This window comes from Hylobates moloch, unplaced genomic scaffold (assembly GCF_009828535.3).
Source record: "Hylobates moloch isolate HMO894 unplaced genomic scaffold, HMol_V3 SCAFFOLD_15, whole genome shotgun sequence".
Classification (NCBI taxonomy): domain Eukaryota; kingdom Metazoa; phylum Chordata; class Mammalia; order Primates; family Hylobatidae; genus Hylobates; species Hylobates moloch.
In genome coordinates this window covers 8,012,015-8,024,767 of record NW_026652290.1, presented here as the reverse complement: position 1 = coordinate 8,024,767, position 12,753 = coordinate 8,012,015, and the positions used below count along the sequence as shown (strand labels likewise).

At 65.8% G+C, this 12,753-nt stretch overlaps 2 protein-coding genes across 7 annotated transcripts in view; one reads left to right on the top strand and one right to left on the bottom strand.

Annotated features, from left to right (window-relative positions):
* The window catches only part of CSNK1D (casein kinase 1 delta), a 32,184-nt gene extending 30,752 nt beyond the window's left edge, over positions 1-1,432 (top strand). Inside the window, exons 9-10 of one of the 3 annotated variants that reach the window (XR_004252396.2) lie at positions 425-573; positions 1,317-1,432. Coding sequence is in view for 1 of the 3 variants with exons in the window: in XM_032178404.2 (XP_032034295.1) it covers positions 425-511 (87 nt within the window). In the remaining 2 variants the exon portion in view is untranslated. Of the gene's footprint in view, positions 1-424; positions 783-899; positions 1,034-1,316 lie in introns of those variants that run through there. The other 2 variants (XR_004252395.2, XM_032178404.2) reach the window with 2 other exon arrangements.
* Positions 1,433-1,505: 73 nt separating this feature from the next.
* On the bottom strand, positions 1,506-11,934 carry SLC16A3 (solute carrier family 16 member 3). 4 transcript variants are annotated; one of them, XM_032178401.2, is made up of 5 exons: positions 11,636-11,934; positions 4,282-4,530; positions 3,631-3,774; positions 2,608-3,363; positions 1,506-1,783 (listed from the first exon to the last, which is right to left on the bottom strand). In XM_032178401.2, the coding sequence occupies exons 2-5, from the start codon at positions 4,502-4,504 to the stop codon at positions 1,509-1,511; spliced, it is 1,398 nt and encodes a 465-aa protein (XP_032034292.1). In that variant the 5' UTR covers positions 4,505-4,530; positions 11,636-11,934; the 3' UTR covers positions 1,506-1,508. The 4 variants fall into 4 exon arrangements, with proteins under 4 accessions (XP_032034292.1, XP_032034291.1, XP_032034290.1 ...); XM_032178400.2 differs by having other exon boundaries at positions 11,652-11,934; XM_032178399.3 differs by lacking the exon at positions 11,636-11,934 and adding an exon at positions 11,081-11,266.
* Positions 11,935-12,753: the final 819 nt, after the last annotated feature.

Genomic DNA, 12,753 nt, shown 5'->3' with positions numbered 1-12,753 from the left:
CTGTAAGCCCAGGTCACTCCTGAGGTCAGCAGAACCAGGGATAGCCAGGTCCAGAGGCAGCAACCCCTGGGTCTGAGCAGTCTCCAGGTGGCCCTGATGTGGGGGTGCCGGCGGGGGAAGGCCATGTGTCCTCTGAGGCCCAGGCTGCCTGCTCCCCACCTCCTCGTCCTTCTCTCTTCAGCTGCTTGGGTGGGACTGGTGGACTCTGACAAGACACATGGGCGTGGCTGTGCAGAGTTTGACCTTGATCCTTGCAGCTGCTGGCACTGCCCACCAGCCTGAGCCCTGCTAGAGGCCTCCACAGCCCTGAGGCTGCAGGCAGGAGCCTGGGCTGCAAGAGCTCAAGCCCAGCTGGGGCAAGGCCAGGGGCAGATGGGGGCAGCTGGACCTGAGATGTGCACTTTTCGCTTGCTTTTCATTGCAGAGGAGCAGGGACATGGCGTCTCTCCGGCTGCACGCGGCCCGCCAGGGCACCCGCTGCCGTCCCCAGCGCCCACGACGCACCTACTGAGGGCCCCGGCGGCCTCTGACCGGGCTCCCAGCCACGCAGGCCACTGCTGGCCACGAGGGCAGGTGGGTGTTAGGTGTCCAGGACAAGCCCAAGCACTGGGCCGGGCTGGATGGAAGACAGGGCACAAAGACCAGCCCTGGGCACTGATCACACCGCGCACGCTGCCAGCCAGCCAGAGGGGCGAAAAAGGGAAGGCAGGAAGGTCCTGTTTCTTAAACACACAGTAGTGAATAAAGTGGCTTGTTCCACCTCAGCTCCCATCTAACCACCACTTAGGGGCTCCCTGGCATATTGCAGAGGCCACCCTGGCACAGCAGCCTCCAGGCACCCGCCCTGCACCCCCCTCCATGCAGTGCCTGCCCCTGCTACGAATGCGCTGCCACTGCAGGGAAAGCTGGCGAGGACGGAGCCACCGTAGGAACAGCCAGGCCATCAGCAGACGTGAGAGTCAGGACACAGGCCACACAGCAAAACCACATACTCCTAGGAAACCGTTGGTCCTGATGCTCCAGCCACACACAGGTTTATTTCCATCTTCCAGGGGTGGAAGGAGCTGTCCCCAAGACACTCAGAGGGGTGGGCACAGGCCCCATGTGAGCCCAGGGTAGGACGGGCTGGAGAGGGCCCCACGCAGCACCTGCCCTGCCAGCCTGTCCCAGGCCCACCCACCCTCCCATTAAAGTCACATCTCGCGGCATGAGTTTCCAGGTCCTTGAGCATAGCAGTGGCCGCAGGCCGCTTGGGAGCAGCAGGCGGGGCCCCTAGTGAGGATGCCTTGTAACCTTGCGGCTTGGCTTCACCGCAGATCCACTCTGGAATGACACGGTTCCCACCCCACCACCTTCCCCCCCAAAACACTGATCGGGCGACGATCCGCTGGGCCGGCAGCTGGAGCCCAGCCGTGGCCATGCCTGAGCCACTCCAGTTTGTAAAATAAATAGCAAGCGTTGCCGGCTTCCGTAACTCCTCCCTGTGCCTGTTGGCCCCGCCCAGCCACTCAGACACTCGTTTCCGGGGTGTGAACCAACTCCCCGTTTTTCTCAGGCTCAGCCTTCAGGAAATGTTCCACCTCCCGCAAGTCCACCCCCGAGTCTGCAGGAGGCTTGTGGAGCTTCTCCTCCTCTGAGGCCGCCACCTCGGGCTGTGGCTCTTTGGGCTTCTTCCTAATGCAGAAGAAGTTGCCCAGCAGCAAAATCAGGGAGGAGGTGAGCACCTCGGCCCCCGCCAGGATGAACACGTACTTGTAGACGTGGGTCGCATCCAGGAGCTTGCCTGCAGGAAGACCCCATCAGTCTCAGCCGCTCATGCAGGCTGCCCCCAGGGCCCAGGGTTCCACCCAAGCCTGTGTCTCCTCCGTGTCTCAGCACACAAGGGTCACCCTGTCTGCCTCTGAGCTTGTGGGGCTGGGAGGTGTTCTCTCCCCTCCATGTGTTCCAGCTGGGGGCATCCTCCCTCCTCAGCCTCCCCTCCCTCCTCCCTAGGGGAACCAAGACTTAAGAGGCTAAAAATAGCAGTGGCTTTGCGGAGTTTGGGCTTTGGTTGGTGGCAGTAGTCACGCTGGTCCCCACAGAGTCCCCCTGAGGCTTTCAGTTGGCAGCCCCAGAAGCCCTACTGTGTTCAGCACCAGCCCTGTGCCCTGGCCACCGCGGACTCCAAGACAGGAGCCCTCCCCAAGCCCAGGACACCCTCGCCAGACAGCCAGAGCCTGGGCAAGGCTGCTCCAATCAGAAATTTCCCTCACGTGTTAGCTCAACCTTCAAAAAGGAGAAGCCCCAAAATACAAAAACCGGCTGTGGGGTTGCCCGGAGCTGCCACGTGGTGCCCAGGCAGAGCCTGGAGGAGCTGCCCATCTCCTGGGTCCAGCCCCTAGCTGCCCCCTGCCTATCTGGGGCACACTGTGCCGGCCGAGCACCCCACTCCTAATGGAGACCCGCTGGCCCCAGCACAATCAGGGTCAGTCCAGCACAGTGCACACCCCTACAGCTCCGAGTCCCACACTGTGGATGGCTGCCAAGGGGTGCGCGTCCCTGCCTCGCAAAGCGGGCGTTTGACGGGAAGGGCAGGCTTGGGGAACTGCCTGGGGGCGCAGCGCTCACCTCCCGACGGGGGCCCGATGAGCACGGCCACCGCTTCCATCAGCAGCACCAGACCTATGGCACTGGAGAACTTGTGGGTGCCCACAATAGCCATAAGCACCTCGAACTGCAGGGCACCCACCATGCCGTAGGAGATGCCGAAGAAGATGCAGAAGACCACGAGGCCGCCGTAGTCGCCCGCTGTAGAGCCCGCCAGGTCCGCGAGGCCGTTGAAGAACATGGAGAAGCTGAAGAGGTAGACGGAGTAGGGCCGCACCTTCCCAAGCCCCGCCACGAAGCCCGCAGCCGGCCGCGCAAAGATGTCGATGAAGCCCAGGACGGTGAGCAGGAAGGCGGCCTTGGTGTCGGGCACGCCCAGGTCCTTGGCGTAGCTCACCACGAACACGGGCGGGACGAAGAGCCCCAGCACCATCACCGAGGCGGCCACGGCGTACAGCACGAAGCCGCGGTCCCGGAAGACACTCAGGTCTAGCAGGCGCCGGGAGGATCGCGGCAGCCCCGAGCCCGGCTGGGCCACGGCCACCAGGGGCCTCATGAGTGCGGCACACACGCAGCAGTTGAGCAGCAGGCCGCCCAGAATGAGGAAGCCGCCCCGCCAGCCGTAGAGGTCCTGCAGCAGCTGCCCCAGCGGGCTCAGGGCACACAGGAAGACGGGGCTACCTGCTGCCGCCAGCCCGTTGGCCATGGGGCGCCGCTTGCTGAAGTAGCGGTTCAGCATGATAAGCGAGGGCTGGAAGTTAAGCGCCAAACCCAACCCTGGAGGAAAGGGAATGTGGTGAGAGCCCCCCAAGGCTGCCCCCAAAGCCCGAGACCCTCGTCTCTGCCCCCCAGGTTCCCACAGGCTCGGGCTCCCAGTGTGCAGAGTCCCTGCCACCCACCCACTCGAGAGGGGGACAACGAGGTGGGGCCGGGACACCCCGCAGCCACCCATCCTGCTGTCCTCCAGAGGCCCGGACCCAGGAGCAGAAGTGCACGGCCCCTGCCCTTCCTGGCATCTGCAGCCCACCGGCCGGCCCCACTCACCAGTGATGACCCCAGTGGTGAGGTAGACCTGGATGATGCTCCGGCAAAAGGACGCAGCCACCATGCCCAGCGACGCAAAGAGGCCCCCCACAAGCATGACGGGCCGGCAGCCAAAGCGGTTCACGCACACGCTGCAGAGCGGACCTGGGGAGGGCAGCAGCTGAGAGGAGCGGGGCCTGCAGCCAGCTCTGCCCCGGCCAGCCCACTGAGCTCACAGCCTGGAGCCGGCCTCCCCTTCCCACACCACCCCTCCCTCCGCGGGGCACCAGAGGCACCCTGTGGGCAGGCTCCCGAGCGCAGGACATAATGACACGCGAGCGCCGCCTGCTGGGCCCCGTGGGTCCCTGCAGCTCAGGAACAGCCATCTTTTCAGGAACGGCTGTCCGGAGCCGTGTCCTCTGGGACTGTCTATAAATACAGCCGACCCGTTTGGACAGGGGCCAGGATGGACTTCGCGCCCTGCCCGGGTTGGCCTGGTGGAGAGCATGTTGCTGCCCAGCAGGATCCCGGCCCCAAGGGCTTCCCTCCAGGGTTCCCTGGGGAGCAGGCGGAAGGCCCTGTTGCTGAGCCCAGTCACACATGGGCTCCTGCACCCAGTAGGATCCGCCGGCAGAGCCCCGGACAGGGGGCCCGGTGTGAGGCCACCCTCACCTGTCCCGTAGAGCATGGCCAGCAGGATGGAGGAGATCCAGGCTGTGTCGCTGTAGCCGATCCCAAACTCCTGCATGAGCTCCTTGAAGAAGACACTGACGGCCTTGGGGAAGGCATAGGAGAAGCCGGTGATGATGAAGCAGCCGAAGAGCACGGCCCAGCCCCAGCCGCCATCGGGGGCCTTGACGCCTGTGGGGCCCTCGTCCACCACGGCCCCTCCCATGGCCAGGAGGGTTGGTTCCGCCTCACCTGTGAGAGGAAGCAGGCTGACTCAGACTGCCCGGGTGACCATTCCAGCTGCAGCCCGGCAGGGGAGGGACACGAGCTGGGTGGCCCGGCAGCTCAGCTGAGGGGCAGCTGCCCGGCGCCCGCACTTGAGGCCCCCTGACCTGGTGCTTGGTGGAGGCAGGAGGATTTGGAGGGAGACTAGCAGCTGTGGGTCCCACTCCCTCCACACTGCCTCCTGCACCCACACAGCTGGCTCTAAAGGGCAGTGGCTTTTTTGGGCTCGGCCAGGACTCAGATTACCTCCTGGGACAAGCAGCCCCCGGCAGGAACATCGGCCTGGCCGTCATTTCTGCCCTGGCTTGCTCTGGCTGACCAGTGCTGGGCAGGGACCACGCACACCATGATTCTGGCAGCAGACTCCACCTCCGGTCCCCAGCACTGAGCTCGCCCCGGGACCTCTGGGGGTGGCGTCCTCCAGGTCTCTCCCTGTCTAAACCTAGGTGGAGTGTGCCTTGCTCTGGCTCCCCTGCCCCCAAGGGCCCACTTTGGCTTCAGTGGAGCCCGCCAGGAGCTTGCACAAGAGGCGGTGGGCAGTCTCTGGCAGTGAGGGGCTGGGCACCAGGCTGGAGGGAGCAGTTGGAAGCACAGGGGCTGCAGTATTAGAGTGGGTGGGGTGGGGGTGGGGGCAGAGCTGGCCCCTTGTCCCTGGTTGCCCCCTTGCCTCCCACCGGCCCGTTTGCTCAGTGACTCCTCCAGTGAGAAGAGACTCACCCCACCTGTGCCTGGAGTGACCCCACAGGCTGCAGCCTGAAATCAGGAGGGGCTGGGGAGGCTCCCATCCAGCCCACCAGAGCAAACCATGCCAGCCCCCACGATGTCTGAAGCTGGCGTCCCTTTTGTAAACTCCAGGAGCTCGGCTCGTTTTGAGTCAAGTTGGAACCCGAAGTCAGACTTCCATCTTCATGCCCCACCCAACTCAGAAGTCACCTTGTCCTCTCCTCACCAAGGAATTGCAACCTGAGATCTTGGGTGGTCTAGTCCAGCCGGCTCAGCCTCTCCCTGCTGGGACCGTGCTGTGAACCAGCGCCCTGGCAGGCAGCAGCAGGCCTGCTGCGCAAGCTGCACACCCACCCACGATGCAATCTGTGGGGCTCCACCCCCGCCCCCTTGGGTTCCTCCTGCAAGCGTGTCCGCAGACCCCTGACCTGGAGGCTCCCCCACGATGGCTCATCTTTGCCTCTAAGGCAGACACGTAACTAAATGCACGCCCAAGGGCCAGGACCTTTGCAGGGAGAGTCTGAGGAGTTCCGTGCGTGGCTCCTCACTCCTCCTCCCAGGCCTTCCCCGCATCCAGCCTGACTATCCCCACCACAGGTGCTGTGCCCCCTGGAGTCCCTACCTCAGAGATCCGAGGATGGTTTTTAAGGGCTTCCTAAGTGTTCCACGAAGTCATTGTTACTGGGAAATGCTGCTTGATGAGGGGACCCAGGAGCCAGCTGTGGCTGTCTGGATGATGACAAGGCAGATGCGGCCCACTGGAGCAGAACAGACCCTCCCCCCACAGAGCCAGAGGTCCACCCCCCCAACCTGCACTGGCTCTCTGGGGCCAAGGCCTCGGAACCATTTCTGGGAAGCCCGGGAGCAGCTTTTGCCTATGCACCTGGACACCGGATGCCCCCACCATAGTGCCTGGGACAGGAAGGACAGAGGAGTGTGGCACGCCTGAGGACATACCACCTTAGGACACACTGCCTGGGGTCACTGAGCAGCAGGGTAGGTCCTGCTCATACTGGTATTGTTTAAAAGGTCCCTAAGATGACAGTATACAGCAGGGTAATTACAAGATATTAAAAATATATGCACTTGAGGAATGAAACTGGGAACAGGACGCAGACTGCGGGTCACAGGGGAGACTGGAGGGGTTGACGGCCTCAGGGTCCCAGCTGGTTTGGGACTGTGGGTTTACACTTTTTAAAATAAAAGGCCATGCAAGGCCAAGGAAGGAAATGTGTATACAACAAACAGGAATAGCCAGATTTCGCGTACCCCAGGCTCCCCTTCCAAAACACAAAGAAGCACTAAGGCCTCTGAGTCCCCCTGGCTGCACGGGGGCGGGGGGGGAGCGGAGACACAGGCAGACCCAGCGTTTGAAGCCTGCCAGGGTCAAGAGACAGGCGAGGGCGTGTGGGGAGGCAGGGCACGGTGGCCACCCTCAGGAGATGCGGCGCCCCTGAACTAGGGTCAAGGAGGGCTGGCAGAGGGTTGGGGCGGTGCCAGGATTCACTGGCCAGGAGGGTACAGCATGTTCTGAGACCTGAGGTGCTTGTGGATTCCGCATGACGCTCACGTGGGGAGAGCCATCTTCTGTGTCAAGATGAGGCATTTGGACAAGCCCCCAGACCACAGCCTGGCACCATCGTCTGTCCTCACCCAGCCTGGGGTGCCAGCCATGCTGAAATGGCTCCAGGAGTTCCCACTCCAGCCTGGTGTCCAGGGGCTGACTTGGAGCCAGCTGTCTGCCCACATAGCTTGGGGCAGGGGATTCCACGGGAGGTGGAGTACGGGGAAGGGGCACAAAATAACAGCCCACACTCGGTACAGGCTGCCTGGTATTCCAGGGACAACCCTGGGGCTGTCCTGCCTGAAGCACACGCCACAGCCACCAAGCATTGGCTTCTCCGTGGGCACACGCCACAGGCTGGCCTTCCCCTGACATTTACCAACCCCCCCCCCCGCCACCCCCCAGGAAGCATGCCAACCCGCCCAGAAATAACCTGGCCTCTGGGATGAGGAAGCTTATCTCCCAGGTGGGGGCTGCCCAGAGAGCAGGTCCCCCAAAGGCTCTACGACCCCAGGCTGCTGGAAGCTGAGCGGGAGGCCTGGGGCACAGGTGGGTGGGGAAGTCCCTTGCAGAAGACCCTGCATCCCACAGCCATGTGCCCTCCCAAGCCAGGGGCTCCTGCCAGCAGTTCCCTCAAGGGTGCAGGGCGCAGGGGTCTGCAAGGACCCCTGGCTTTAGGCCAGGACTCGACCATGAAGTCCTCAGGACCTGGGTGCCTGCCAGTTCGGACCCCTGCACTGCCGCGTCACAGGCTTGGAACGCCATGCCAGGTGGCTCGAAATGCCGTCCTGCAGAGTCAACCTGGACTCATGCACAGAGGATCCCCAACCTGACCCCTGCTGCCCAAGCCTGCTCCTCTGGGACCTCTCCAGAAACCTCGCGCACCTCCTTGGGGGGCACTGGACACCCTCGTATGCTTCCCCTCGGGCGTCTGTACCTGCAGACCCCTCACCCGCCTAGGTCCTCAGGTTTGTGCGCAGCGCCGCCGCCTCGCTGAGGCCTCCGCTGGACTGTCAGCCCGTTCCCTGGGTCCGTGCAGTGGCCTGAGCCCCAGGCCCCTGGCCTGTTACCCAATTGACTCCAGCCCTTGAAGGATGGGCCTTGGCCCTGCCTTTGTGGCCCAAGAAGGAGGCGGGGCAGGAAAAGGATAATTCCTTTCCTTCCTAGATCCCAGGGAGCTGCCTGAGGACCAAGAAAGCGGCCCCTCTGTGGCTAGCGCCTGACTGCCAAGGGGTGCCGAGGGCGGGAGGGCGCTGCACTGGGGGAGGGGCCTCCCTGAGTTCCCTTCTTCCCCCGCAGTCCCTGTTGTGCAAACAAGGAAGGCGCAGTGAGCAACTCCCGGCAGCCCCGCCCCAGGCGCCTGCAAAGGTGTCGGGGCCGAGCTTGCAGGGGGTGGACGCTGCGCAAGGGGCTGCCCCAAGCCTGGGCCCTGCACTCCACCTCTGACACCCGCAGGACCGCCGCGCACGACCGTGCCCTGCCGCTCTGTGTCCGCTTACATCATGACGGCAGGGGCCGGCGGGGCAGACACAGGCCTTATTTGCGGATTGGCCACTTCCACCCAGGGCCAGGGCCAGAAGCCCCCACTGGTGCCCCAAGAGGGGCTGGGCGCAAGTCCCCCTTGGGAAAGGAAGGCTGCATGTGCCGCCGCAGGCTTCAGCCCTGAGCTGGCACTGCGGGGTCTCAGAGCTTTGAAGACCCCTTCTCCGCAAGGCTATCACCGCCCTGGGGCCGGGAGGTGGTGGGGGCTGGAGCTGGACCAGAGCCGCCGTCCCGCACCTCCGAGGCCTCCTGGACCCCGCAAGGCCGCCCCTCCACCCTAAAGCCAGTGCCCGAAGGCCAAGGCTGAAAGGGGACTCGGGTCAGGAGGCGCCCCCTGCGCCACCGCCGCCCAGCGGACCCGGGGGGAAGGTGGAGACCTGGAGAAGGCAGGAAAGGGGGAGGTGGGGGGCGGAGGGGGGGAACCCAAAACTCCACCCTCGCCAGGAGAGGCCCCTCCTCGGCGCAACCCCCGCCCAGGCCGGAGGGAGGCCTGGAGGGCGCCTGCAGGTTCCGGCGTCCCGGCTCTGCGGGCGGGGGTCGGCGCAGGTGGTCGGGGCTGGGCGGGGCCCACCCGGGGGAGGAGGAGGGAAGGATGCTCCGCCCGGCCCCGCCCCGCCCCGCCGGCCGCGGGACGTGGGGGACGTGACCGCGCCATGGGAGGAGCCCCCGTATTGCCCGCAGTAGGCGCCCTACTGGACGCTACCGTAATTGCCGGCGCGCGGGTCCACCGGGGTCAGCGGAGCCCGGGAGCCGCGCCAGGCGTCCGCGCCTCGAAGCCACAGGGCGGGGCCGACTCCACTTGCTGCAGAGGTGGGATGAGTGGGCGCGGCTCGGGGGTCGGGGGCGTCGACTCGTGAACTGCGGGTCTCGGGGCAGGAGCCCGGCGGTTCCGTTGCGTGCGGCTGCCTGGCGTGGCCCATTTCACAGATGGGACTGACTCAGGCAGGTGACGCTGGGAGGACGCCCCGAGCCCTGTCTGCTCCCGCCCCGCCCCTGCGCCAGGACCCGGGCACCTCCAATGGCTCTGTGCCACCGCCCGGAAGGCCCCCGCTGGGGCCTAGAGTGTAGCCCACATTTGGCACCTCACTGGAGGGGGCGGCACTGGCCCTTCTGTCCCACGTTGCCAGGTCCCCCCAGGACCCACCGCTGAGCCAGCTGAGCCTGGCATAAGGGTCACTGCAGGCCAGTGGGGGGGAACCCGTCAGGCCTGATGGCTGGGCTGGGATCCATAGAGCCCTCTGGTAGCTGCCCCTCCAAAGTAAAGTGCCCCGCTCCAGTCAGTGGGGTCTGGCCTGATCGTGCAGGCCACATGGCTTTCTGGGTGGCCTGGATGGCGGGCCCTGCCCAAGGTCACATGGGGTCATTACCAAGCCTGCCTTGAGACCAGGCCTCCAGATGCCCACCCCAGACTCTGTCCACACCACGGAGCCCTGGAGGAAAGACTCTGCACCTGCCACGGCAGAGCCCCCATGCACTCAAAGCCTCTCTGGGGGCAGACACCCCCCCCCCGCCCCACGGCCTCCTAGCACCTCCTCAGTTCCTGCCCGCCATGAGGGAGTCCAGCCCAGCCTCCTCCACACCACGCTGGCGGAATAGACCCTCCTCCAGCACGGGCAGGCCAGCACCCACCTGACTCCCAGGCCTGTGCAGTGAAGCTGGGATCTTGGACTCCCTGGCCCCAACAGACACAAGACCTCCCACCCTTGTACTCAGCATGGACAAGCCCTTGGGCCTTGGGGTGGGCCAACTGCCATTTCCCGCCCAGCAGGCCTGACTCTGGCTATCACCAGGAGAGGGACCCTTTCAGCCCAGGCCTTCTGGCCACGAAGCTCGGTGCTTCTGGGACAGAGGAAGACAGCGGGCCCTCAGCTCCCCCCATCATCCCTTACCGACTCCAGCCACCCCTGGTGGCCCCGGCCGGAGCTAAGGGCTTCCCTTCCACTCTGCGGCCCCTGTCTCTTGACTGGCCCAACACCCAGGGAGGCTCCTGACCAACCCACTTTTCGTATAGGGAAACTGAGGCGTGGGTTAGGAAGTAGGAGGCTACCAAAGGCTGCGCCTGGTTTTCCCACGAGCTGGGGCTGGGGGCCAGGGGTGGAGGTAGGGCGAACCCAGGGAGCCCAGCCTGGCTCTGGAGCGGGTCCCCCACTTCCCTGCACGGTCCCAGGCTGTTAGTCATTGCCCAAGGGCGGGTATGGGTCGGGGGAGTGTTCAGGGTGGTGCAAACAGGAGAAAGCGCCACGGCCCGAACGCACGTGCTCCCCACTCCCTCGGGGAGGCCACCCATAGAGGGCTAGAACAGCCCCACCAAATATAGCCGGCGCCCCCCGCCGCCGCGGACCGAGCTATTTATAGCCGGACCGGGCTTGGCCGCCGGCGCAGCCACCTCCTGGCCGGATCCCAGCCCCTGAGGGCAGCCCGACGGGTGGGCGCCGGGCCAGACTGGGGGAGAGGAGACTGGGCAGCCAGGTATGCGAGGGCGCGGAGGGGCGCGGCTGGCTCTCGGGAGCCCTCGGTGGGGCCCGCGCGGGTGGCGAGAGAGCTAGTCCATGCCACGGGCGCCCCTGGACCTGATGGACAAAGTGGGCGGGGTGGGGGTGAGAGCGCGGACCCCGAGGCCGCCCCCTTGCCCGGCACGGGGAAGCTCCTGGGCCCCGGCCCGCGCGCGAGCATCGCGGCCGCGCCTACCTGCTGCGGCTGGGCCGCCTCAGCCCGCCTCTCGCTGCCTCTGCCCGCCTCTGCTGGCCGGCGCCGCGCCGGGGGCGACTTTAAGTGCTCGGGTCGCTGGCGCGGCACGTCCCCCGCGCACGTCACCGCCTGGCGCCGCCCCTGCGCGCCCCGCCCGGACCCCGCGCCGCCTCCGGACGGGCTCCCGGGCCGCAGCTCCCCGACGGCGCGTCCCGCAACCCCGCCGGGCCCAGGGACCCCCCCCCAACCGGAATCAGTCCCGTCGGCGCCCCCGGCCCGGAGCTGGCCCGCCCCCTCTGCTCCTCGGGACTGGGTCCTCCCGGCCTCGCCTCCCCCGGAGTCCAGGCTCGCTTCGCGCCCCCCCGCCGCTCCTTCCCTCCTTTTCCCCGCCTCGGAGCGCAGCGCGGCAGGTCCCAACGTCCTCCAGGGCAGCGATCCCTCGCCCCCCAACGCCGGGGCCCCTTTGGTGGGGAGGTGCGCACGGGTCCCGTGGGGTTCCGGCCGCCTGGCTCAGCTCCGGGGCCCGCATCCTCCCTCTCCGAGACCACGTCCGACCTGTCCCCGTTCAGACCTCCGCTTCCTCCCCGGTCCCGGTGCGGACGGCGGCTCTTCCTGGCTCGGGGAGCGGCCCGCGGCCTGCGCTGCCTGGGTTTGGGGCACGGCCTCGCCCTCCCTGAACTTCCGTTTCCCCAAGTGTCTCCGCGCCCTGCGGGGCCCTACAAAGCCACCCACTCCAGCCCTGCGCCCCTGCCCCGCCCCTCTCGCGGCCCAGAACCCGGACGTGGAGGCCGGGGCGGCTCCCACCTTCGGGGAGGCGAGGTCTGTCCACCCGCTGGACCTCGTGAGGCGCTTCTCCCAGCCTGTTTCTCTCATTTGCAATATGGAAATAACGGGCCGCTTTGGGTGCTGAGGTTTGAGATGGCTCCAGGGAGTAAGGCCTTTGTTGGCCTGGACCAAGGAGTCTAGTAATCAGGGCCACCCCGCCAGGGCCACAGGAACGCTTTAACTGGCCCCTCCTGGACCCAGGGGCTTAGGAGGCCGAGGCACTGGTAAGCCCGTGCCTTTGCACAAAGGAGGCAGTGGGTATCGGTGGAGGACCCCTCCAGAGGGCAAGGGGAGGCCCACCCCTGGCAGTGAGGCCGTGTGGGCCTTGGCTCTCCATCTGCAGCCCAGCCTTCCGGGACATCAAGTCCAGTAAGGCCGCCTGTTTTTTCTGTGTAATGTTACGAGCCCACTGGCACTCACAGAGGCTGGGTCTGGCCCTCACCCCCACCTGGGGCCCAACCACCCCCATCCCCAAACATCAAGATGAGAGCATGCGCCTGTGCGCAGAACACAGGCCTGCGGCAAGTGGTGAGGGGCCTCAGACTTCGTGGATAAAGATTGCACTTAGTTGGCCTGTGTTCCCGCCCAGGGCAGGTGGTGGAGCCACCTTGGGTGACGCAGGTGGTGCTCCCATCTTCCCGCACCAGGCGATTCGTCAGTTTCTGGCGAGGGAGAGCAGCAGAGGGGTGCGGGGCACCGTGGACAGCTGCAGGAATGGATCCCCCATGGGGTATTGCCTGCCAGGGAAGGGAGGGCACCGCGCTCCCCATCCGGATTGTTGAGTCACCAGGCCTGCCGGCTGAGCTTGGGGCCCCCACTGAAGCCACCGAGACATCTTCCACGTCTGC